General features: G+C 43.8%; 1 protein-coding gene across 7 annotated transcripts in view; it reads right to left on the reverse strand.

The window, feature by feature from the left end:
* Positions 1 to 25,406, reverse strand: part of GATA4 (GATA binding protein 4) — an 80,717-nt gene that overhangs the window by 7,066 nt on the left and 48,245 nt on the right. For 6 of the 7 annotated variants that reach the window (XM_044766927.2, XM_070505085.1, XM_070505084.1 and 3 more), the window contains 3 exons: positions 6,929 to 7,098; positions 5,245 to 5,370; positions 705 to 792 (listed from right to left, as the gene is read on the reverse strand). In XM_044766927.2, coding sequence (XP_044622862.1) covers positions 705 to 792; positions 5,245 to 5,370; positions 6,929 to 7,098 — 384 coding nt within the window. The remainder of the gene's footprint in view (positions 1 to 704; positions 793 to 5,244; positions 5,371 to 6,928; positions 7,099 to 25,406) is intronic. The other variant, XM_044766930.2, reaches the window with a different exon arrangement.

Raw genomic sequence — 25,406 nt, forward strand, 5'->3', positions numbered from 1 at the left:
TCCTCATTCTTAATCTAGAAATTGAGAAGGCAGAGTGGTATATTGGACAGAACATGGACCCTGAAGTGTAAAAACCTGGGTTTTAATTCTAAACCTACCCATTCCCAGCTGTATGGCTCTGGTTAAGTCACTGCCCTCTCTGAGCCTCAGTTTGCTCATTAGTAAAATGGGGATAATAAATAGGGTCTCCTGGGGGGGCTTCAAGGATCACTGAGATAGCATTTGTGAAGGAGCTTTCTAAAGTACAAAGTACGACATGATGTCAGTAGTACGATGGCTTGCAAATCAATCTGTGTGAACGTGACTCTGGGACCCTGTCCTCCTCGATCCATCCCAGTTAGCCCAAAGAGAATTGAAAAGCATTGAGTTCTTAAGTGGCCACAGCACTTAAGATGGAGGGACCGAGTACTGTTCCTTTCTCCTTTAGGCCCTTGACTAGTCCAGCTGGCCCACTGCAGACTTTGCAACTGGCAATAATCAGGCCACAAACTTGAGTGGAGCCTGCTTCAAAAGCTCCCAGTATGTTCCATGGCGATGTTACTTTTTTACTAGGTTATTCATTCTGTCCTGAAAAGCCAGGATGAAAGATGCTATCGTTACCCTTCGGCAGCCTGGGCTGGCCCGCCTCACTAATACACAATCCTCACACACACACTGAGGACTACTGAGTTATTCCTATAATTACACACAGATCTTTTCCTCACCTGCTGGTGTCTTAGATTTATTAAGGTTCTTTGGCTTCCGTTTTCTGGTTTGAATCCCCTCTTTCCGCATCGCAAGAGGCCTGGGGACCTAGGAGGTCACAAGTGAATATAAATGGTTTTCCATTTGTACACGATCTGTTACAATATTTAAATACACACACACTCAAACACTGTGAGAAGGCAACATCTAAGCACTTCCTCTAAGAACCTTGGGGCTGAGACTAAGTGAATCAGCCCCTGGAACTCCTGCTGAGAAAGAAATCAATTCTAATAAAAAAAATGCATAGAGCACCTGTATTACAAGCTGGGTATTATGCTAGATCCTGGAGAAACAGCCTTAAAGACACAGTTCCTTCCCTCCAGAGTTTCACCGTTTAGTGGGAAAGACAGACAAATAGAGAACAACCAGACTCATGGGTGAAGTGGGAGAACAGAGAAGAAACTTTAGACTGTCCTGGACTGGGGAAGAGGGGAAGTGGCCCATGAGCTCATCAAGGAAGACTCTGCCAAGGAGGTGATGCCTGAGCTGTGGGAGGTCGTCAAGCAGACACGGGGCAGGCGTTTCAGGCAGCAAGAACAGTATGTGACAAAGTCTTTACTTTATCAGCCACACCAGGACACTGTGAAAGTGAAAAGGGGGCACTACTACTAATTATGCCAAGAAAACAGGCATAAACCGAGACAGTCCCACTGAGTCAAGACATAAAGTCGCTGTCTTTAGAGCAGCTCTACCCTGCGTGGAGTCTGGCTAGAGCAAACAATGGTGTTTCCAAGGGCAGTGGGAGCAGCAAGAGATTATGCTGGAGAGACTGCCCTGTGGCCAGGTCTTGAGATAAACTGTCCGTGGACAATACATTAATCACATCTGACTTCTCATAAACAAGTGGTGACTGTTGAGCGTGATGCTCTTGAGCCATTTACAGATGGCGAAATAAGTGTCTGGGGAGCAGGACTGCAGGGTCCTCTTCTACTGTTGTTAAATATGCTGCCTTCCCCACATCTGGTTTCTTTTAGGCCTGGCCAACCAAATCTTTTAGCCTCTGGTCTATGCTTGTTTCCCATATGGGACTAATAAAGGCCACACCTGCAAATACTGAAAGAAAAGCAATTACCACTTCGGAGATAGGAACATGGAATTGTTAAGAGAGAAGTGTACGTGAACTTGAACTTGCCTTCCAGTCAACTGAGAGTTAGATGAGACAGCATTCCCACCTTTGGAGGCAAGTGTCCTCCCCTCCCCCAACCTCCCCTTTCCCCACTCACGAGGGGCCCTCTTGGAGCCCATCCTGACTTCAGAAGAATCTTGCCGTCATGTCTATTCCCACCTTTTCTTAAAAATTGTGGTAAAATACACATAATATAAAATTTACCATCCTAACCATTTTTAAGCATACAGTTCAGGAATGTTAAGCAGATTCACACTGTTGTGCACCTACCACCACGATCCATCTCTAGAACACTTCTCATCTTGCGGAACTGAAACTCTGTCCCCATTAAACACTAATCCTCACTCTCTCCTCCCCCAACTCCCTGACAATCACTATTCTCCTTTCTGTCTCTATGAATTTGACTATGTTAGGTAGTTGTGGAATCATACAGTATTTGTCCTTTTGTAACTGACTCTTTCACTTAGCATAATGTCTTCAAGGTTTATCCATGTTGTAGCACGTGTCAGAATTTCCTTCCTTTTATAGGTTGAGTAATATTGTACGGATATACCACATTCTGCTTTCCCATCCATCCATCAATGGACATTTGGGTTGCGTCTGCCTTTTGGTTATTGTGAATAATGCTGCTATGAACATGGATATACAAATATCTGTTCAAGACTCTGCTTTCAATTCTTTTTGGATATATACCCAGAATTAGGGCCGCTGAATCATATGATAATTCTATTTCAAATTTTTTAAGGACACCATCTTTTTAATACCTGCATAATATGCCTCTATTGGTCTCTTTCACCATTCCTCTAGTGAAGAACAATAGTTTCTTTAACCATTTTCCTCATGAAGGTTTTTTTTCCATTTTCACTATTACAGTGATTCAACAAACATTCTTGTATACACTTCTTGCAGAAAGAAGTGTATTTCCTTATGAATATTCTTAACTATATTTTTAGCCATTTTTCTTGTTCATTATAACAAGAAAACATGAAAAGATGCATGATATTAATAACAACCCCTCCCAACCCACTACCATCAGTCCTGTCCCCATGAGGCAACTGGAGTTAACAGCCTGTTGTCTCTGCCATTTTTTAAAATTCCCAAACGTGTGCACATATACATATGTCTGTGTGTATTCATCCATCCATCTGTCCATCCAGCCATCTATATCTCTGTGTGTTTAATGCACCCTTACTCCCATGGTATGGGGTCATACTATGTATATTACTTTGCAGTGTGCTTTTGCATTACTCCAGGTCAAGATATAGGGCTCTAACTTACTATTTTTTAATTTCTGTGCAATATTCCACATTATAGGATGTGCCATAATTTAGTCAACCATTCCTGTACCAGGCTTTAAGATAGTTTCTAACTTTTGCCACTAAAAACACTGCAGCAATAAACAGTTCAAACATCATTGTGTACTGATTCTTTTATTATTTTTTAGGCTAGTTTCCCAACAATAGAGCTACTAAATCAAAAGACACATGTGTTTTTAACCTTAATAAGTAGCGCTAGGTTAATTTCCTGAAAGAATATTTGCAGTAATTCACATACGAATCAACAATACCTGAAGGTATCTATTTGCCCAAATCCATACCAGCACTGCTATTATGACACATTTTAATTTATGCCAAACACATGGGCGAAACAGGGAATCTCAAGGTTGTTTTAATTTACATTTCCTTGATTTTTAGTGAGGTCCAGCATCTCTGCACATGTTCAGTGGCTATCTTGGCTTCTCCTGTGAGTTGTCTGTTCAAATCTTTTGCCCATTCCAGGAAATAAGGGGAAGATTGTCATTTTCTTATCATTCTATAGGATCTCTTTGTTTTTGTTTTGCTTGGTTTGTTTCAGTTTAACTTATATTTGAACAAGTAAGATATGCACACGGACCATCTAAAAGGTACAAAGGGGGTACATGGTGAAAAAAGTGTCCCTCCACCTCCACTGTTCCTTTCCCAGAGGGAACCCATGCTACCCATTTCTCATGTATCCTTGCAGACGTGCTCTAAGTACACAGTATAAGCAACTATATATAAATTATGTTCTCCTTCTTTCCTTATAAAAAGGGCACCATACTATGTACACTGTTCTGTACCAACTGTTTTTTCCTTATTCCAAATTAGAACAGAAAGAGCTTTGTAAAAGCTCTCTGTATTCTGGAAATATTTTCTTTTTCTTTTTCTTTTTTTTTGAGGAAGATTAGCCCTGAGCTAACTACTGCCAATCCTCCTCTTTTTGCTGAGGAAGACTGGCCCTGAGATAACATCCATGCCCATTTTCCTCTACTTTATATGTGGCACGCCTACCACCACATGGCTTTTGCCAAGCAGTGCCATGTCTGTACCCGGGATCCGGGCCGGGGAATCCCGGGCCTCCAAGAAGCAGAACATGTGAACTTAACCGCTGCGCCACTGGCCAGCCTCTGGAAATATTTTCTGATAGCTGTGTATGTACTGGTTTTTAGTTTCCTTAGGTATCTTTTTCCACACACTAATATTAAATATTATAAAATCAAATATTTCTAACTTTTCTTTTATGACTTAAGAGTTTTGAAAATTTTCTTAAGAAGTTCTCCCATCCCCAAGTTTGGGTAAATACTTCTCTTCTACATTTTTTTTCTAGTATTTTTATTGTCCCTAAAGATGTTTTGCATTTCATATCTTTAATTCACCAAGTTTATTTCTGTCTTTCAGATTATGTCAATATAATTATTCTTAAACAAATTATCCTTTATCCATCGAATTGTTACCTTTGCTATATATCATACTACTAAATATAGAGAATATTTCTGAGTGTCCTTGTCTATAACATGGGAATTAGACTTACACAATCTTAAAGATGTTCAAGACCAGCAATGTCTCCACTATGGTCTGAATGTTGCTCCCCCCTAAATTCCTATGTTCCGAACCATAGCCGTGCAAGGTGATGGTATTAGGAGGTGGGGCCTTTGGGAGGTGATGAGGTCATGAGGGTGGAGCCCTCAGGATTGGGATTGACGCTCCTGTAACAGAGGGCTGACAGAGCTCCCCTGCCCCTTCTGCCATGTTGCGGATACAACCAGAAGTCTGCTGACCAGAAGAGGGCCCTCACTCGACCATGCTGGCACCCTGATCTCGGCCTTCCAGCCTCTAGAACTGTGGAAATAAAGTCTGTTGTTTACAAGCCACCCAGTCTGTGGTATTCTGTCACAGCAGCCCAAACGGACTCACACAGTCCCTAAGGTCTCTTCCAAATCTACTATGCATCTCCGTTAAGAAGGGAAACATGAATGACAGTCTGAAGGAAGACGACAAGGGACAGCTCAGCAGCAGGAATGAAAGGGCGTGGGCGCGGGTAGGGGCGCGGCCCCCCCTGGGGCTGGGGCTACTTACGCCGTGGAGCTTCATGTAGAGGCCGCAGGCGTTGCACACGGGCTCACCCTCGGCGTTGCGGCGCCACAGCGTGGTGGTGGTGGTCTGGCAGTTGGCACAGGAGAGGCCCACTCGGCGGGAGGCGGACTGCAACAAGGAGACAGAGCCTTCAGTCCAAGTAAAAGGCGGTGCTGCTTCTGCTCCGCAGGAGCGGAGCAAGGCAGGGGGGGCCCTCCCCCTGTCCCTCTCCCCCTCCCCCCACGGGTGGCAGGGGGAGGCCACCACAGCCCTGGGTAAGAATCTCAGAGCCACCACAGCCAGATTCCCCTCTACCCAAGCCACTCCGGGAGGTGAATGAGGACACGGACTTCTGCTGCAGGAGAAGAAGAGTGAATTCCAGTCCTAACTGTGGCGTTTGCGGCATTACTAGCCATTCGAGGTCAGACGCACAGACCAGCAAGCAGTGGGCACTCAGCAGAAAAACTTCTCCCAGAAGAATTAACACAGGCATCAGGGGCCAGGCACAGGGAGGGAGTGAGGAATTACTGTCTCCAAGTGTCATCAAAGACTGGATGGGCCTTGGGACCTCAAGAAAGAGAAGCTTCAGGGTAATCCCTTTGTTCCTCCCTCCCTAATAAATGTGAAAGCTAGCTCCTGTTGGTCAAAATCAAATTACAGTAGAAAAGCCCACGGAACCGAGAGCCAAAAACTGAGTTCCAAACTCTTCCTCAGCCACAAGGCCCACCACAGCTTAATCTCCCTGGGTTTGGGTTTTTTTCAGCTGATCAACTGAAAACAGCATAACTAACAGAATATCACAAAGGAAGAGTTAACCTTCCTCAGGGGGCTGATGTCAACACAGGAGACGTACAAGACAACACCAGATGGGGAAGCAGGAAGTCTGGACTCTGGTCCCAGGGGGAGAGTCGGTATCTATGTGACTTTGGGCAAAGGCCATTAGCTTTCTGAGCCTCACTTTTCACTTCTGCATAATTAAGGGATTGAATTAGATGGTCTGGAACATCCTTGTAGCCCAAGGTAAATCCAAAGGAGTAAGAAATTACTATGTTGTCTTACCCACCCCCTCAACCTGCACCTTCTTTTTTTTTTTTAAGATTTTATTTTTCTTTTTTCTCCCCAAAGCCCCCAGGGACATAGTTGTAGTTTTAGTTGTGGGTTCTTCTAGCTGTGGCATGTGGGATGCCGCCTCAGCATGGCCTGATGAGCAGTGCCATGTCCACACCCAGGATCTGAACTGGCGAAATCCCGGGCCACCAAAGCAGAGCACACGAACTTAACCACTCCGCCACGAGGCCAGCCCCTGCAAGTTATTTTTCAAAGTGAGGAAAATTGGCCCTGAGCCAACATCTGTTGCCCATCTTCCTCTTTTTTCCCTCCCCAAAGCCCCAGTACATAGTTGTATATCCTAGTTGTAGGTCCTTCTAGTTCTATGGGGGGGACCACCTCAGCATGGCTTGAGGAGCCGTGTGTAGGTCCGCATCCAGGATCTGAACCAGCGAAACCCAGACCACCAAAGTAGAGAGCACAAACTTACCCACTAGGCCACTGGGCCGGCCCCTGCACCTTCTTTTAAAGATGACTTGAAATCCAAAATTCAAAACCAGGGAATGTCCCACCCAGGTGGGAGCCCTGAAACCCCCTGCCCCCAGGCAGCTGGGCTTGGGCAGTCCAGGCAATTGCTTACCAGTCGGCGCTGGGGCTTGATGAGGGGCCGGTTGATCCCATTCATCTTGTGGTAGAGGCCGCAGGCATTGCACAGATAGTGCCCTGTCCCGTCCCGCCTCCAGAGTGGGGTGGACATGGCCCCACAGTTGACACACTCTCTGCCTTCTGAGAAGTCGTCAAACATATCTACTGGGTGAGAAATAATACAGAGGATTAATTCTACATTTATGCCATTCCTTGCAAGGAATGAATGATGGAGCACCTTGGGCTGCCTCGCTCTCCCTTGCTCTCTGACCTCAACCCCTGGGGGAGTGGCTCACAGGACTGTCATGGGATGTGGACGTTTTTATTCCTGGGCATCCCAGACACAGCAGGGCTCTCCCTGGTCAAGAGAAAAGGAAGAGTCGGGCAGCAACCACCAGCGGTCTGCATTTTAGTCCTTCTCTCTCCTTCAGAGTCTGTACTCTGCAGTTCTCAACTAACACTGAACACCACTCAGACCTTCTGTCTCTTTTTCCCTTTCAAAGTGGAGATTCCTTTTCCCTTTGAATAAAAATATAATAAGTATTTACTTTGGGAAAAGTAGGAAACACCAAAAAGTGTAAAGAAAATGTAAATCATATGTAATCCTGTAACTCAAAGATCACCAGTGTTATTAACATTTTGTTCTGTTCTATCCTTTGCAAGACTTTATACTATATTGACATATATTTTTGCCTAGTTGAGGTCAAGCTATAGAATTTTGAGCCTGTTTTTTCACTTAATACCAAAGCACTTTCTCACATGAGAAGTTCTTCATAAACTCATTTTAGCTCAGTACAATATCCCATTATATAAATGTGCCATCCTTTAACCATTATCATTGAACTTTTGCTTAACCATTACCCAGTTTCTGATTGTTTTGTAAAAACCGCTCATTTTCTTGTTTTGTAAATAATGCTCATTCAAACCTCAGCATCTCTCGTTATTCCTTAAGATACTCCCCTAGAAGTAGAATTACTGAACCAAAGGGACTATGTTTTTTGAAAGTTTCTGAAATTTTCAAAGTGCCCTGCAAAAAAGGCTGCAATTCATTCTTCTCATTTCAATATATTCATATGATATGCTGTATCATAGTTTGACATTTTTCCTTGCTTATTGGTACATAAAATAAAGATGCATATTATAAGCAATGGTGGCTTAGAGTCACAAATGATGGCGTTTGTCTCTCCTGCACTCACTCACACCTCTCCCTCCCCCAAACCTTCATCTTCCATGTCTGCAGATTTTTACAATGGACAGTTTCACTCATGTCCATTTCAGTTGCCCCTGAGGAGATAGGCTGGGCCAGTCTTATTCCCTGCGATCTATATAAAGCCTGGCTCAGAACTTCCAGAAGTCTCTCTGACTCTGTGTACACTGTTTCCTATTTTGAAAAATTTGTATAACCTTTCCAAATTTTCTGTCTCTAAACACTGTTACATTGGTGTCCAAATTGTTCTTGTCCTCCTACCAGAGGCAACAGTGGATTCTTCTGTAGTAAAGGGGGGAGATAATTGGAGAAGAGGGTTTTTAAGAGGTCTCCTTACGTCAGGACCCAGCACATTCTGCTAGATCTGTGGCCCAGCTACCTGTTCTGAGGGAACGTGGATGGTGGGGGTCCCTCCCCTCAACTCTGGGTACACAAATAGTCATTTGCACCTGCAAACAAGTAGCTGTGTGTCCACACCAAGTCAACAATGTGCAGGTGTGAGGAGCTGTTTGCTTAGGCCAGGAGCTGAGCACACAACGGTCACAAGAGAAGCTATTTTTGTACCTGGGTCACACTAAGAACCCTCCAGCAAGGTCACCTGCTTTCAGAGCTGTACATGAAATGGTGACTCCCGTCCACAGTTTGCTTCCCCAAGCCTGGAGGAGGCGAGGAGTGAGCAATGACATGCACGCCACCCTCAACACCATCACTGCAACTTCCACCTCCACGACCCTGTGCTCCCTTGCCCTGGGGCGGCTCAGCCCCACTCCCCCAGCCCAGGCCTTCCCATGAGGGGACCAGAAAAGCCAGCAGAGTTCACAAAAGGACCTGAGATCTAGGAGGGACACTCGCAATGTCATCATTTTGTTGCATATTTGCAGTAAACACTAGATGGCACTACAGCTTCAAAATTGAACCAAGACACCACATTCCTGGCCAAACCATGCCTGGGGATGGAGGACTTTTCAGATCATCTCTCCAGTCCAAACATAGGGCAACCCTCGTATCCGACATATTTGTTTTATTATGGACAAATTTAAACATGTTCAAAAGTGGACAGAATATAAAAATGAACTCTTGTTTAATCATCATCCAGCTTCCAACAATTTGTGGAAAATCTTGGTGCATGTATACCTCTAACCTCTTTTCCCGTTCCTATATTATTCAATAAAATCCCAGATGTTCCATCATTTTATTCATTAATATTTCAATATGTAGCTCTCACATATAGATTCACACTCCTCCTTTTAAAGATAAGCAAACCAGCTTCTTTGCTATGATCTGATTTATCTGAAGAAGGCTCCACAGGAAAAAGTCTCATAATCCTTTCCTCTTTTTTTGGAGGCGAGATTCCCTTTTCTCTTCACACATTTTGTTTTATACGCAGGCACAGACTCTCATCCAAGAGCCCCCCCCTCCAGCAATCCTAGATCTCTGCTGGTTCTGACCTTACGCTGCCTTGAGAAGCCATTGCAAAAGGTCAGCCTTAGAAACTCCTTCCCACTTGCCTCACAGAATGCGTTACACCTCAAGTAACTATTTTACTGCCAGGGAAAGGCAGGAGAGGTTGGCAAACATGTATTTGTCATCGATAAATATTTACCGAGCATCTGCTATTTAAGCGCTCTGATGTCACAGGAGCTAACAGCGAGCCTTATCCTCAGAATGCTAATGACCTAGTTGGGCAAATGGGGCCAGAAGATCCGGAACGAGTAACAACATTACTGAATTGTTTTCACAACATACCTTAAACAAGCTGGGGATCTGGGTGGCAGGTACTTCTTGTCTAGGATAGGAAGTACAGAAGTCCGACCCAGATTGAAGGGTCAGGTGTTACAACAGCAGCCAAAGGAAGAAACTGGATGTGAAGTCAAGGCCATGCTTCCTGAAGGTGCCCCGTCAGACATACCACGTCTCCCCACAACCCACTACACCTCCAAATCTGCAGAGGTTTCCCTATTTTCTGCTAGAAAATCTTCCCATCCAACCTACTTAATGAAATGTCATACAACTTTAAATGGTTATTACAAAGACAATGTAACAAAAGAGGAAAATGCTTACCCTGCATGTTAAAGGGAAAATGCAGCACACAGAAAACCGTATACACTGTGATGGGAGCTAAGCCCACCAGGAAGGAGCCTATGTGAGGCTAGTTAAATTGTGTGGACTTTTCTTTTTTAAAAAATGCCATTCTGTAATGTCATAATTGCCTATTTTTAAAAATCTGGTAAATAAAAACAAAGAGAAAAATTTTGATCACCTTAAGAAGGTCCAGTCCACTATGTGGGAAGGGACTATCTTACTCTCTTAAATCTGACATATATATATATATATAGTTTCCCCCTTGGACTGAAGAAAGGAGAGAGCGAAGTTCAAACCATGCTGCTTAGCACCCACTCTGGGGAAGTGGGAGGTGACAGGCTGTGAGCCCCAAATCAGCACGAACATCTGGCACTGTGAACCTTGCTAACAACCACCTCTTATTCCTTCATTAGAAAGGCACTGGGTGGAACTTCCCGAAGACAAGGGGGCAGCTGCCTGAAGCCAGTTTCTAAGCTTCATTTCTAACTCGGAAGGGCACAGCTATGGCCTTGACTTATGAAAGCCCCACCCCCCAGTGCTGGGCATCTTGGGAACTGGTCCAAACTCTTAGATGGCAATGGGAATCCAGCTCTCGGAAGTGGGTCAGCATTACCCTACATTCAGAGGAAAGACTTGTAATAATAGTTGTAAAGTACTTTGCAAATAAGAGGAAAAACTCACAACAATAGCTGTAAAGTGCTTTGCAAACACCAAATGAGATAACAATGATGGATTATTGTGAGGGTTGGAGCAGTTGGGAGGGAGTGGGGAAGACCAGGGACAAACCTTGGTGCTGGGTTATTTGGGGGGAGGGGAGAGATAAAAGAGCTGGGAGATTTGGGAATCTGACCTTTTCTCAAACCACCAGGCAGTGCTCCGAATTGTAAATTGTATGTCACTCTCAGACTTGGCCAAGCCTGAGATTTGCAGGCAGGGAATGAAGTGGCTGCAAGGTTGACAATGTATAGTTATGAGGACTCAAAGCTGCTGCTTATAGGAAAAATTAATTAATGATAAATGTAGCAATCAAAAGCACAAAATAAATTGTGCCCTAACCCCAAGATTGGGGATCTAACTCCTTACTTCCATCCGTGCCCCACTAAAAAAAATTTTGTTAAAGAGTGAAACAAACTCAGCCTGACTTCTTAGGCATCATTTTAGTATGGATATTCTTAGGAATTAAGGTGGATTACTCCCGTCCAAGTGCCTGAAAGAAAAATGTGGACCAGGAGGTTGAAGGATCCCACCCCTGACTTCCCCACAGAGAACTGACGCAATGAAAGCAAGCACTCCGACCTCTCCCCTGACCTCTCCATCCATCTTGGGGAACCCACCCACAGGCAGGGGTAAGCAAGTCAGGGCTGAGAGAAAGAAGGCGGAAGAGGAAGAGGGGGGCAAGTGGGAGGAAGAAGGGAGAGGAATCAAAGGCCAGGGTCATGGTTGGCAACACCCGCCAGGCATTGCCCGAAAGCTGGATTTGTCTTCCAACTGCTAGAGAGAAAGCTCAAGCTGATGGGCGCTCCCGTGGTTGTGCCAGCCCGCTGGGCCGGTGCTGAAGAGCCTGGCTCTCCTCCACTGCAGAGGTGCCCCTCAGGCCTTCCCTCGTTGGAGGGTGTCCCACTGGCTACGGAAAGCTGGGCCTTGAGTCAGAGCCCATGCTGGAGAGACCCTCCTCTCCTTCACCCTCAGGTCTGAGTCTGTCTGATCTCAGGCCTTCCACTGTTTCCATGGGTGGCACTGGAGCCCAAACATTTGCCATTTGCCTGCTTTACTTGCCCCTGTAGCAGTGCTGGACATAGAGATAAAGTAGACAAAACTGGGGCAAAATCCCTACCCAAAGTTGTTTTGGTCTAGCTGGGGGTACAAAACTCAAAACAAGTAATTCTATTAAATGTGACAAATTGCAATGGTACCTGGGCTGTACACAAGCGCCCACCCTTCCACCCAGCTGCACATCCTCAGCTGTCCTAGATCACTGTGCCATCTACTGGGGGAAGGAAGACACATAAACACAGTGGAAATTACCCATGCCCAGGGCAGCTATTCCACACTACAAAATAGAGGGCAGAGGGGCTGCAAGGCCTGGGCAAGAAGAGGGGCAGTACCTGCCCAGAGACCTCCCCCAGAGCCAAAGGGGCTTCAGGAACAAAGTCCCCAGCCCCGTCCATATGTCCTTTGCTGAACCCTAGCCCCGAGTCCCATCCAAAGTTCACCAGAGATCATGCGTGGATTTCCTGACAGACCCGGATCTGTCCCCGGGGCTGGCGCCTGAGTCTGGGGCACGAGGAGCAAACAGTCCTGAGGTTTTTCTGGCAGCCCCTGCGCCTTCGGTCTTCTGGGCTTTGTCAGGCTTGGCCTGTGACAGGAGGCTGCCGAGGGGAGGGCAGACACAGCGCAAGCAGCATCCAGGCTGGCGAGGATCACAGCACCTATTTTGGAAGCTCTGCAGCCGCTGAACAGAAGCGGTCCCGCCAGGCTGAGCTGGAGCTGTCGTGGGTCCGGGGCTCTGCTCCAAGCGCCAAGGAACCCAACGCCGCGGCTCAGACCATTACCTGCTACATGTTGACCGCGCTTTCCGGAGGTGCGTAATTTTACAAACAAGGAAATGAGAATAACCTATATGAAACATTTAGCACACTACTTTTCTTAACAGCCGCTGAATAATATGAGAGACCTTTAAACTCTTCTCCAGGTGAATACTGTAATTGTCCTGGAAAGAAATATTCACCTTCACACACACACACACAAAGAAAACACTTTCGTTCATCTAGGAGCCTGGCTTCAGGCTTGAGGTGAGAGTTAAAGAATGTGACCCAGGTTAAAAGAAAAAAATCACAAAGAAGTGAAGATATTCTGCAAGGAAGAAAAAAAACCACCAAAAACAAGAAGGAAGGGAGGTGGGGGGTGGGGGGAGAAAGACGGAAGAGGTTGAAAAACCAATGATAGACTGGAGGAAAAAATTTACGGCATGTTGCCAAGAGTTAATACCCCCTACTATGCTAAGAGAAATTACAAATTACAAAGAGAAAGATGAGATAAGGGCTCCACTAGGCACCCAGTGCCTCTCACTGAAGGAACTGTGGAAAGAATCCCCAAGCATCTGTCTTGCATTTCTGTGGACCAAAGCTCCAAGCCCCCCAATATCCACTTCCATTCCTCTGTGAGTCTGTGTTCCTAGCAGGGGCAGAGGGAGAGACGTTGGCCCAGGAGGGCAGGCAATAGAGGAATGCTAATGTGGTTCAGAAAGTTAGGTCTTGCCTAGTAACAGCAGAGGTGGGATTTGAACCCGGACTGACCAGTCTCAATAGTGGGCCCAAGGTTCCTCCAGGTCCTGCCTGCAGATAGATGACTTGACCATCCTGTTGGGGACTCAGTCTTCTTCCCAGTAGCAGAAAGTGTCAACATGAACAGTTCAAAAATCAGTACGTGAAAGAGTTTAGGGTCACGATATGACATGTTAGTAGTGAGGACAGTAAGAAGTCCAGGACGCATGCATGCTCTACTTTCCCAGCTCATCTGATCACAGAAGCATCTCAAGGCACATCTGTTTCAATGCTCTTTAGCACACCAGTTGAGGGAAATGCTTCCCAGGCTTCATCTTTGTGAAGATTAGATTTTGAGACCTCCAAGAATCCCCACATGTAGGGATATAATTAGAATATAAAGACTTCCCTGTGAAATGCAGGGTGACTCACTAGCTTCAGGAGAAATTTCTCAATGCTTTACAATTAAAAGTCCATCCTCATGCCCGTCAGAATGGCTATTATCAAAAAGCCAAGAAATAACAAGTGTTGGAGAGGATGTGGAGAAAAGAGAACCCTTACACACTGCTGATGGGAATGCAAATCGGTGCAGCCACTATGGAAAACAGCATGGAGATTCCTAAAAAAAATTAAAAATGGAACTAACACATGATGCAGCTTTTCCCCTCCTGGGTATTTATCCAAAGAACATGAAAACACTAATTTGAAAGATATGTGCACCCCTGTGTTCACTGCAGCAATATTCACAACAGCCAACAGTGGGAAACAACCTAAGTGCCCACTGACAGATGACTGGATGAGGAAGAAGTGGTATACAATGGGATACTACTCAGCCATAAGAAAAAAGATGAAATCTTGCCATTTGTGACAACATGGATGGACTTCGAGGGTATTATTCTAAGTGAACTAAGTCAGACAGAGAAAGACAAATACTACATGACTTCACTCTTAAGTGGAGGATAAACAGATAGATCCAGAGAAGAGACTGGTGGTTACTGAGGGAAAGGGAGGTGGGAGGAGGGTGAAAGGGGTAAAGGGGTGCATATGTATGGGGATGGATGGAAACTAGACCTTTGGGTGGTGAACATGATGTAGTCTATGCAGAAGTCGAACTATAATGATGTACACCTGAAATTTATGTTATAAACCAATGTTAACTCAATAAAAAAAAAGGTGATGTTCAGCGATGACTATGTCCTGGGCCTTCTGCATTGTGCAGAATTAAGTCCATGAAGGATACACATGGCCGCATTTGCTATTAAAAGTTCTGTGGTTGAGAGTATGACTTAGTTTGCCAGATCTGGAAATTTAACACACATAGACTCCCAGGAGATGGTCACCACGGCCCCTTGCCGTCTGTGACCCATGGGCTGGGATACCATCTTTAAAGTAAGCAAATGAACAAAGGAAAGAAGGGAACACTCAAAGATTGTGTTGTGTTATAATTCCTATTTCTAAAACTTTTGCTAATGTCAATATTTTGTCCTTTTAACAATAAACGTTTCACAAATGCTGTTTTGTCCCATTGTCTCCTCGTCCTCCCTGGGCTTCCCTCCCCTGCCTCCTGCCCATTACCATCCAGTGAATGAGCTGTCTGTAGCGTCTTCCTGTGGGACCTCGGGAGGAGGCCTGCACAGCGTGAACCAAGACTGGTCAGTGCGCAGCAGCCTGGGTCTCTACAGGCTGCTGTGTCCAGCAGACACCCAGTCCTATGGCCCCTCGCCCTCTCAAACCTGGAACCACTGGCTCTCCTCATTTCTGCCATGCCTCGGGGCTGACCAAGATGCCACAGAACTTATCCACAATGGAACACTTCGGAGAGAAAGGAACTTATTACTAATTATTTTGGGACAACAAGCTTAAAACCAGGATGTGTGGCCACTCTTGGCAGAACTCCAGGTGTGAGATCTATATCCCTGACACTCTTACTCCACTGGTTTCTCCCCACTGTCACCATCTGACTTACAACTGGGCGATTTACCACCTCCCGGACAAGCTGCATGCAGAATGCAAGGAAAGAGGTGCATACAATCGCTCTAAATGCCAGTTCCCTAGTTGGACACTGACATCTCACAGCTCCCTGGGTTCAGGCTGGGTTTGGCTCCCTGGGTTTGGCCTTAGGGCCAGCTACAGCCATGGGAGCCGCAACTGGCCATCAGCAATTGAAATGTTTGCCACTTCCTGGACTCTGGGTGCTGAGCCCAAACTGCACCCTTCCTTCTCTGGACCCTGCCTTGTTTGGTGGCTATGGCAATGAGTTAGCTCTGAACATCCCCTAATCATTGGTCCCTCTGTGCTAGCTTGTCCTAATTAAGGCTCTAAGGCTGCTGGAGGGCAGGGGGCATAAAGTCTTAAAAACTGGAAGTGATGTTTGGGTGCTTGTATGAACATTCAGTGGAAGAAACCAAGGTCCAGAGAAGGTGAGTGACTCACCTAAACTTCTAGAATGTTCTGTGACATGATCCTTGCCCTCCCCAGCATCACGCTGCTCTCAGGCTGGATCAGTCTATCTGCAGCGCTCTGAACAACAGAAACTCAGTGCACACTGACCGATCAGATTCCAAAAAAATCCACACTCTAAAGCATCTAATGAGGCCACAGTAATGCCAGTAGAATGGTGTAAATCTGAGGGCTCTGCCCCTGGCTTGACTCCCTGGCCCCCAAGATGCTATGTTTATGGACACATAATAATTCAGCTGAGTTATCTACGCAGGGCTCGGGGTTTTTATATAGATATTGTGTGTGTGTGTAGAATTGTATATAACACATAGATGAATGGATCGATAAAGAAAAGTACTTCGTGATGCATTAAAAACCAGCCTACTCTTGCTAGTGATAAAACTGCTCTAATAATTCATTGAACTATATCAAAAGGACCCTTCCCCCCCTGAAAGAGAGAGAGAGGAATGTTTATTTTTAAGATGTGCATGGCAAAATACTGGAAACGACCCAAATGTCCACTGATAGGGGAATGAGTAAGAAAACTAAGTTGAAATAAAAATTATGAAAATTTGAGTTGATTTTAAAAATGACGACTACATGGGACTATGTTAAGATTTTCTCTTCTTGTAACATGGTTTAAATTCGTTAAATAAGCAGTGAATTAAACAAACATGTCTGTATCTGGGGAAGAGTGTTGGAGGTGGAGGGAACAACAGTACAAAGGCTCTGCGCTCGGGTGGGAAGAGACAGTTAAAAATAACCCCATGCAACGTGAAATAATCCGGTCACAAAAGACCACTGTGTGTATGGGTCCATTTGTAGGAAATACCCAGAATGGGCAGATCCATAGAGACAGAAAGTACATTAGTGGTTGCCAGGGGCTGGGGGAGGGAGGAATGGCAGTGATTATTAATAGGCACAGGCTTCTTTTCGGAGCAATGAAAATGTTCTAAAATTGATTATGAGATGGATGCACAACTCTATGAATATACTAAGATCCACTGAATTGTGCACTTTAAAGAGCGGACTTTACAGAATGCAAATTACATATTACTAAAGCTGTTACAAAATAACTAATAAAAATTAAATTTTACAAAGCATCTCTGTCTAGGAGTTGGAGGATTCGAAACGTCTACTTTATTTCCTCAATTTCCTGGAAGTGTCTTATTCCAGAAACAAAGTGCCTTCTCCACGGTGGGCCCAGGTGCCTCTCCTCCCACAGGGGCAGCCCTCTGGGCTCAAGTATCCACTATGGCACCGACTATTCTTCTCACCCCACAGAAGAAAAAGAAAGGCCTTCTCCACAGGGTGCAAGACCAGCAAGCATGGGGCTGTACCTCATGAGCTAATCAAAAGCCGCCTGCCAAGCACACTGTGGACCAGGTCCAGCGCTGGTCCCAGTTCCTCCAAGTCACTAGGGTGAGTCATCATCATTATCCAGGCCTCCTGCCAGCCTGCCTCAGTCATCTAAATGTGCCCTGGGAGTGGGGATTTCCCTGGGACAGGGAAACAAGCAGTCTGGGCATTGATATAGAGAGCACGGTATAGTACAGCCCCAGAGGAGGGCAATTTGGCAATAACTTAGCCAAAGTATAACCACATGCACCATTTGATCCAGAAATTCCACTTCCAGGATTCATCCTGCAGATGCACTGGCACTTGTGTAAAATGGCTCACGTACAAGGATATTCGTTGTGGCGTGTTTTTTGCAATAGCAGAGGACTGGAAAAACAAGTTCTATGTTCATCAATATGGGACTGGTTAACTCAATTAGAATACATTATGTGGCCATAAAGAATGGACATCTTTTATATATTGAGAGGAAATTCTTTCCAAAATATGCTGTGAAATATTAGAAGGTACAGAACAGTACTTATGATCATCTCTTACAAAAAGGGGAGAAGACTCTCTACACAGATTTTGTTTGTATATACAATAAATATCTCTAGAAGGATAAACAAGAAACTGATGATATTGACTGTTTCCAGAGAGACATCCTGGTGGCTCAAGGATGCTTTTCACTGCATGCTTTTGTGAACCTTTCGAATACTGAGCTACGTTAATTTATTACCTATTTACGATAAATAATTATTTTATATGTTAAATAAAGTAAATAAATATGCCCTGACTAGCATCATCACTGTTTCATGTAGTATTATTTTTAATTCAGAGCAGGTTCTATTTAGGGCAGGTTCCATTTTCTGATTTCCCATAAAAGCATCTTATCTCCCACCATTTTCCAACGGGTTCTCAGTCTCACCGACCCCACGGTCATCCCTTGGAGGGCCCTAGTTCCTGTCCCAAGGGGCCCCCAGACCAGTCTCCACTGGCCAGCTCAGGCCCCAGCCCCTGGATCTGGTTTGGCTTCCAATGCTCAGTTATACGCATGTACACTGCCCATTCAGACCTTGTTCCTTTTATTAACAAGGACGACTGAGAGGGAACTTTAGCCAGGCCCTCTATCAGGCCCACTGGAAGAGACTGAAACCAGGCCAGTGGGCCCATTTTGACTCTGCAATCCCTCTCAGCTTGTTACAAACTGGCAGGATGGAAAGGAAACACTGAACAAATTGCCAGACCAGCTCCCTCAGGGACCAAGACAATGGGTCTGGAGGGAAAAGGCTTTTCCTTCCAGTCCAGCAGCCGGCTGTCAAGAAAAAACAACTTCCCTTTCACCTCCTGGAATGGCAGCAGCCAGCCAGCCAGCTGGGGAGATTTATGGAGATATAATGTGACCTCTTTATTGCCTTGAATGCTAGGGAGGCATTTCAGCGCAGATTTACGCCTTTTGGAAGGGGAGGGGAGCAAGCCTGTAGAAACATACGCATGAGGACTAATTTCCCCATTGGGGGTTTCTTGGGGATTACTTAATCAAACCAAGGTTAAATTCAGTCACTAGCACTTTACATCCTCTTCTCTTGCTAATCCATCTGGTTACCTTGCAAACTTTTTGCATGAAATGTGAGTCTCCTTAGAGTCAGGAAGATTCTGTTTAACTTTGAGTCCAGTTAACACAAAACAAAAAAATTAAGGAGAAAGACCACACACTGCAGGGCCAGGATACTGTGCCCCTCCTTAGCAACGAACTCGGGCAGTTCCCATCTTACCTACCTATGCCCAGGATCTCTGTGGAAAATGAAGGTGTCAGACCAGATGATCTAGGTCCTTCCTAGTTTGAAAATTATCCAGATTAATATCAGATCAAACACATAAGTTACTCTACAGCAGTGATTTTTCTGTCACTTATTTTTTTAAGCTGCAGAACCCTTTCTTCAAAAAACTCTTGTTTGAGAGAAGCTGACATAAAAAGACAGAGAAGTGCAGCTGATTGGGTGAAACAATGACCCGGACTCTTCCCAAATCCCCGTCTACATATCTATATCCAGAAGGTGGCCTTGAGGAAGGTCCTCCAACCACTAGAGGGCGCCAGAGCACAGTTGCAGGAGTGTTAACTCAGGACTCCAGGGAATGGGGTTCATCCATTGCTTCAATATCACAACTACATTTACCAAACTCAAAGGCTGGGAGCAATGAGACTCAATTCCAGAGGCAATCAGAGGTGGCAATGTTCAAACAGTAATTTTTCTCTCTCTTGCCCTCATTTCCACAATTCAAAAATGAAATTTTTGGAAAAGATTATGTCTTGCTCCTACTTTTGGAATCATCCGACTTGGCACTACATTGTAACTCTTCTCATTTATGTACTTTTAAATTTTTTCCCTTAATTTATGTTTAAATTGTATATTTCATAATTGCTATAAAAATTCAAATGATACAGAAGGATGTCATATGAAAAATGTCTCCACAATTACCATTACCCCACTCCCCAGAGGCAATTTTTCTATTTTTCCAGACATTTTCTATTTTATTAATTATAATTTTTATTTTAGAAATTTAGAAATTACAGAGAAGTACCAAGAATAATATGCTAATCCCTTTTATTCCCTGTCACCATTTCTTACCCGACCACTATTTTCAATTTAGTGTATATCCCTCCAATTCATTTTTATACTTTTACACATACATACAGTATATTCACCTCTGAACATCAAAAGTACGGTTTTGTGTTTTTAAAATTTACACAAATGGCTTCACACTATACATCACATTTACAAATTTACTTTTTTAAAAAATGAAATATTTTAGTAATCAAGAAAAAAAGAATAAAAATTACTTCTGAACCCACTACCTAACTTCGTCAAATCTTAACATTTTACCGTGTTTGCTTCAGATATTTTTAAAGAAATAAAACACTGCAGATACAGTTGATTCCTCTGTGTACCCCATCATGCCAATCTCCTCCTTCCCTTAGTGGAAATAACCTCTATCCTGAATTCCTGACTCGTGTGAATGTTTTCACTCTTGCAAACATACATGCATATTTTTTCAAATCAATACATAATATTTTTGCATGTTTTAAACTTCATAGAAATAGCATGCTATATATATCCTTCTGCAAGTTTTATTTTTTGCCTATTATTATGTTTCTGAGTTTTAATTTATGTTGATAAATGTGCAGCTACTTTGAGTTGCAGTACAGTTTTCCATTATATCAACATATCATACTTCATTTGTTCATTTCCTTAGTGATGTATATTCAGGTTGTTTTCAATTTTTGCTGTAATAAATGCTGCAACAGGCATCCTTCTACATATGTTTATATACATGAGAACTTTCTCTAGGGTATACTAGACATGTTCAAAAATATATTTATAAAACATTATTTTTGGTTTCGATTCTGTTTAACAATGCGTCAGTCAACTTTGCTAGGTTTTGTTGTAACAAACAATCCCTAAATCTCAGTGACTTACTATATTTAAGATGTATTTTCTGATGTTCACATTACATGTCAGCTGCAAGTTGGCTAAAGTTCTGTTATATGTACGTGCTTCACTCCAGGATCCAGGCTGAAGAAGCAACCTCTATCTGCGTCATGCCAGCCTGATGGCAGGGGGCAAAAAGTGACGTCAGAACCGCATAATGGCTCTTAAAGCCTGTGCTTGGAAGTTGCACAAGTGACTTCTAGTCACATGCCATTGATGAAAGCAAGTCTTACAGGAAAGCCTATGTTATCAGAGTAGGGGGATATAATTCTCCCCTAGGAAGGGGACCTGGGAAGAACAGTGCCATCTGCCCTGAACACAAATAGGATCATACCATACAGACTCTTCTGCAGCTTAGTACCTTCATGGAAGCACGTCTATTTGGACATTTTCCCATATCAGTGAAGATATACTTGACTCCTTTAAGAGGATTTATTTGTTTTACATTGTAAAGGTACATAACATTTACATCCTATTTCATAATTCCCACAGTTGTTTAGCTGTACTTCGATATTTGAAAGGATCCAATGCTTAATGCCAGTCTTTTCATACCAGGGCGTCCCTGTTCCTAATGCCTTTGCTGTATTTCAGCAAGTAATTTCTCACTACTATTCACAACAGGGCTGTAATGAGCATCATCATGTTAATTTCTGTGCCAGTATCTTTTTATTTTTATTTATTCTTATTCCTGATAGGGCAAGTTCTCCCTTCTTAAGACTTTTTTATAAAAAAATATCTTGGCTATTCTCGTACAATAACTCTTCCATATAAATTTTATAATCATCTTGACAAGTTGCATTTAAGAAATCCCATTGGGATCTTTACTGGGACTGCATTAAATTTATAGATTTGTTTGGGGGCATCTGGAAGGAAGAATATGCAAAGTTTTTCAATCTTAGAACATAGTATATTTTCCCATTTATTCACGTCTCCTTTTATGTCCTTTAGTAAAGTTTTATAGCTTTCTCCATAGAGATCTTACATATTTGTTTACCAAAGTTGACTATTCTTTCATCTGCAAATAATGAAAACATTGCCTCTTCCTTTCCAATCTCATTTATTTTATTACCAGGGAAATTTACACCCGGCTGGAGAAGTGAGAGAGCTATGGATCAGCACTCCAAGTCTTTCCCTCAATGTGGTCTGAATTACCATTATATTTAAGAGTATTTCTGTAGTTGGGGGTATGAGTTGTTTCCTAGTTTCCCTGGAGGTGAAATTTTCACTCTATTTTTGGGTTCTTTTCATCTGATTTGTTGGTGTTCAGGAAGGAAAGGGAGAAAGCATCCCTTTATTCTGTCATCTTTCACAGGAAGTCTCTGCCTCTTCTTCACAATACATACACCCTTCTCAAATCCTATCCCCTTCTTCCTCTTCCCACCACGAGCCTTCCCAGACTGAGCCAATGTTTCCACGGTTTATTTGGCAATTAATCACATCGATCCTCAACTACCTATTTTATCCTTGTCCTGGAGCATCATTTAGATCTTTTGGTGTTACCTCATTCTTTTCTCCCAAACTATATTTTGTCCTTAAGCCAAATTATAAGCACATAGAGATCAGGACATATTTCATACTTTGTTTATTGGGTTAGTTTTATTTTCTTTCTCCTTTTTTTCACTCTAGCCTCCGAACTCTGGAGCCAAGCATTTACACATTCCATATAAAGAAGTGGAGCTTCTCTGCAGTGGGGGCGGCAGAGAGTCCAGCTCTCAGCCTGTCCTCCTCCCACCTGAAGCACGGCTGCTGAATCCCAGTGCTCCTGGAGCACATTTGATGACAAAGGTCTGTCAGTTCAATCCATCTTTTACAACTTTGACGTACTTGGCAGACATCTTAGGAAAAACGTGAAGCTGCTACAGAAAAGCAATCTTACAGAACAAACTCAGGAGGGATAGTAATACCAACTGTTCCATTAATACAGCTGACACCTTTGGGCAGGGAAACAGAATGCGGTGTGGTGGAGAGAGGATGTTTACAGTTGACTCTTTACTTGCCAAGCTTTTACATTGTCTCTTTCTATTTTTTATTTTTAATTGTGGTAAAATACACACAACAAAATTACCATTTAACCATTTTTACATATACAATTCAGTAGGGTTAAGCATAGTCATACTGTTGTGCAACCAATCTCCAGAACTCTTTTCATCTTGCTAACTGAAACTCTGTACCCATTAAACAACAACTCTTCCCTCCTCCAGCTCCTGGCAACCACCATTCTACTCCCTGTCTCTATGAACTTGACTACTCTAGGGACCTCATCTAAGTGGAATCATACAGTATTTGTCCTTTGGTGACTGGCTTATTTCACTTAGCATAATGTCCTCGAGGTTCATCCGTGCTGTAGCATATGTCAGAATTACCTTCCTTTTTAAGGCTGAATAAATATTCCATTGTGTATATATATAGATAGATAGATAGATACATACTGCATTCTGTTTATCCATTCATCTGTCTATGGACACTTGGGTTGCTTCCACCTTTTGGCTATTGTGTCTCTTTTTAATCAATAATGTATTCATCTTCACAAAAGAATTAAAACTCAGGGAAAAAATGCAGAGCTATGCATTGAATTTAAAATAAGTCCATCAGGTTTTGACCACTATGGCTCCCATTTGCTGACCTAGCTGGGGAGATTTCTCACGGCAGGGTCTTTATAAGACTTGGTCTTCTAGAAAGAAACTCAGAGGTAGCTACAGCTGCAGAAAAGGCACGACGAAAGGAAAATCCCATGGCAGCAAAGATCCCGAGGGAATGGGGACGGTTCAAGTAGCCCAGCCCCGAAACAGCTGTTCAGGCGCATGTGCAGTGGCCTCAGCGCCCACAATTCCCTGAAATGGGAGGGTCCGTGCCATCAGCGCAGCTGACACAAGGGAATGGGAAGGGCACTGGCCCCGGAAGTCAGGCTGATCTGGGTCCTGCCAGCCTCAGCCCCGTTGTGGCCTTGGGCACCCTGTAACTTTGGTTTCTTCACCTGCCAGTGGACATTGCAACTCCTGCCTGCAGAATGGTTGTTGGGAATAAATAATAAAACAAGGCCAGAGGAGAGCAGTGAACACCGTAAGCTCTGAGCGTTTGCTGGGCCTCGATGCCACCACCAAATGTTGCAACTTCCTTCCAAACTGCTCATCAGCTGAGCAGGCTAGACGTGGCCATGGATGGGGACCCAGGCTACACTGTCCTCTTTGCTACCTGTACCTCCCGCCCAGTTGCTGTCTTCAGACCCTAATGGAAGAGCCAGACAAAGCCCCTTACTCCTGATAGTCATAGCACAAATAATCATCCATCACTTCTTCCTATTTTTCACACTCTATTCCTATTTTTGGTAGAGTCATTAAAATGCCATGCGCCCACCCCCCGCTTCCCCGACACACACACAGATGGTCAGAGCTGGAAGGGCCCATAGGTATAAGAGCCGTCTGGTTCCAATTCTTTCATTTTTACAAAGGAATCAGAGCCTGGGAAAGCCCATATGGACGATGCAGTTTCCACCAACACTCTTTTAAAAGATGGCCTGATCACTTTCTCTACGACGGACGGACACCAAATCCACATCACTGCTGCAGGAGGGACAGAGGCGCAAAGAAACCTGGATCCTGATTCCAGCCCATAAACCCAGTCAGGGGTAGGAAGTCCTAGGGAGACACATATACTGGGTTATTTAAAAAATTTTAAAAACAAACTAATAAGCAACTCCTCCTCTTCTTCATATCCTTCTCCAAACCTGCTGAGAATCCAGCAGCCACCATGGGTTAGATGCATCTCCTGGCAGAATCCACAACGCAGTCGACTTCCTTCCTGCTTTTCAACAAACACAATTTAGCACCATAATAATGTCAACCACAGTGACGCTTGATTTGGACCCTAGGAAAGACTCTGCTGATGCAACTCAAGGCGGAAGGAGGTCTCACTTATTCTCAGAAATTCCCAGAGACAGACCCTGTCTGTCTTTCTCAGAACACACAAACCCTCCACAGCTGCACCCACCATCCTTCTTCCTTTCTGAGTGCAAACCAAGTGGTTTCTTCATTTTTTTTCTTTTGTTCAGACCTCGCTGGAGGCAGACGACTTGTTCCAGCTCCCTTAGAAAGATTTTTAAAATATTTTAAAGCTATGACAAAAGTCACTCTTCAGGTCTCCATAATCCCATTTAGCCACTGAGTGTGTAACTGCGCCCTCCTATGGAGAAGGAACTATAGACATTAAGTTGGAAATGGGTTTATGTCCCCAAATGTAGATTAATACTGAGAAAGAAGACAAATTCTAATTAATACAACACCCTCATGTAACTCAACTTGACAGCCTCCTGTGCAACCTAACCTTTATTAGTAGAACTCAAAAGATCCTATTTGAAATAATATCTCCTTTAATGATAACAGCAAACATTTATTAATGGCTGACTAAATGGCTAACATTCAAAGATACTTACTGCATGTCAAGCACTATGCTTTATGAACATTATTCCCATTATACACAATAACCCCATGAAGTAGCTTCTACTCAATTTTATGGACATGAAAACTGGAGAACATTGTAAGGGGTAGAGCTGGAATTTTAAAACAGGTGTCTGACTCCAGACCCCCTCCCTTAACCACAAGACTCTCCTGCCTCTCCTTTATCAGCTGCCAAATAGTAAAAAGTTGAAGCTCTCAACGA

The sequence above is a fragment of the Equus asinus genome, chromosome 3 (genome assembly GCF_041296235.1).
Source record: "Equus asinus isolate D_3611 breed Donkey chromosome 3, EquAss-T2T_v2, whole genome shotgun sequence".
NCBI lineage: Eukaryota > Metazoa > Chordata > Mammalia > Perissodactyla > Equidae > Equus > Equus asinus.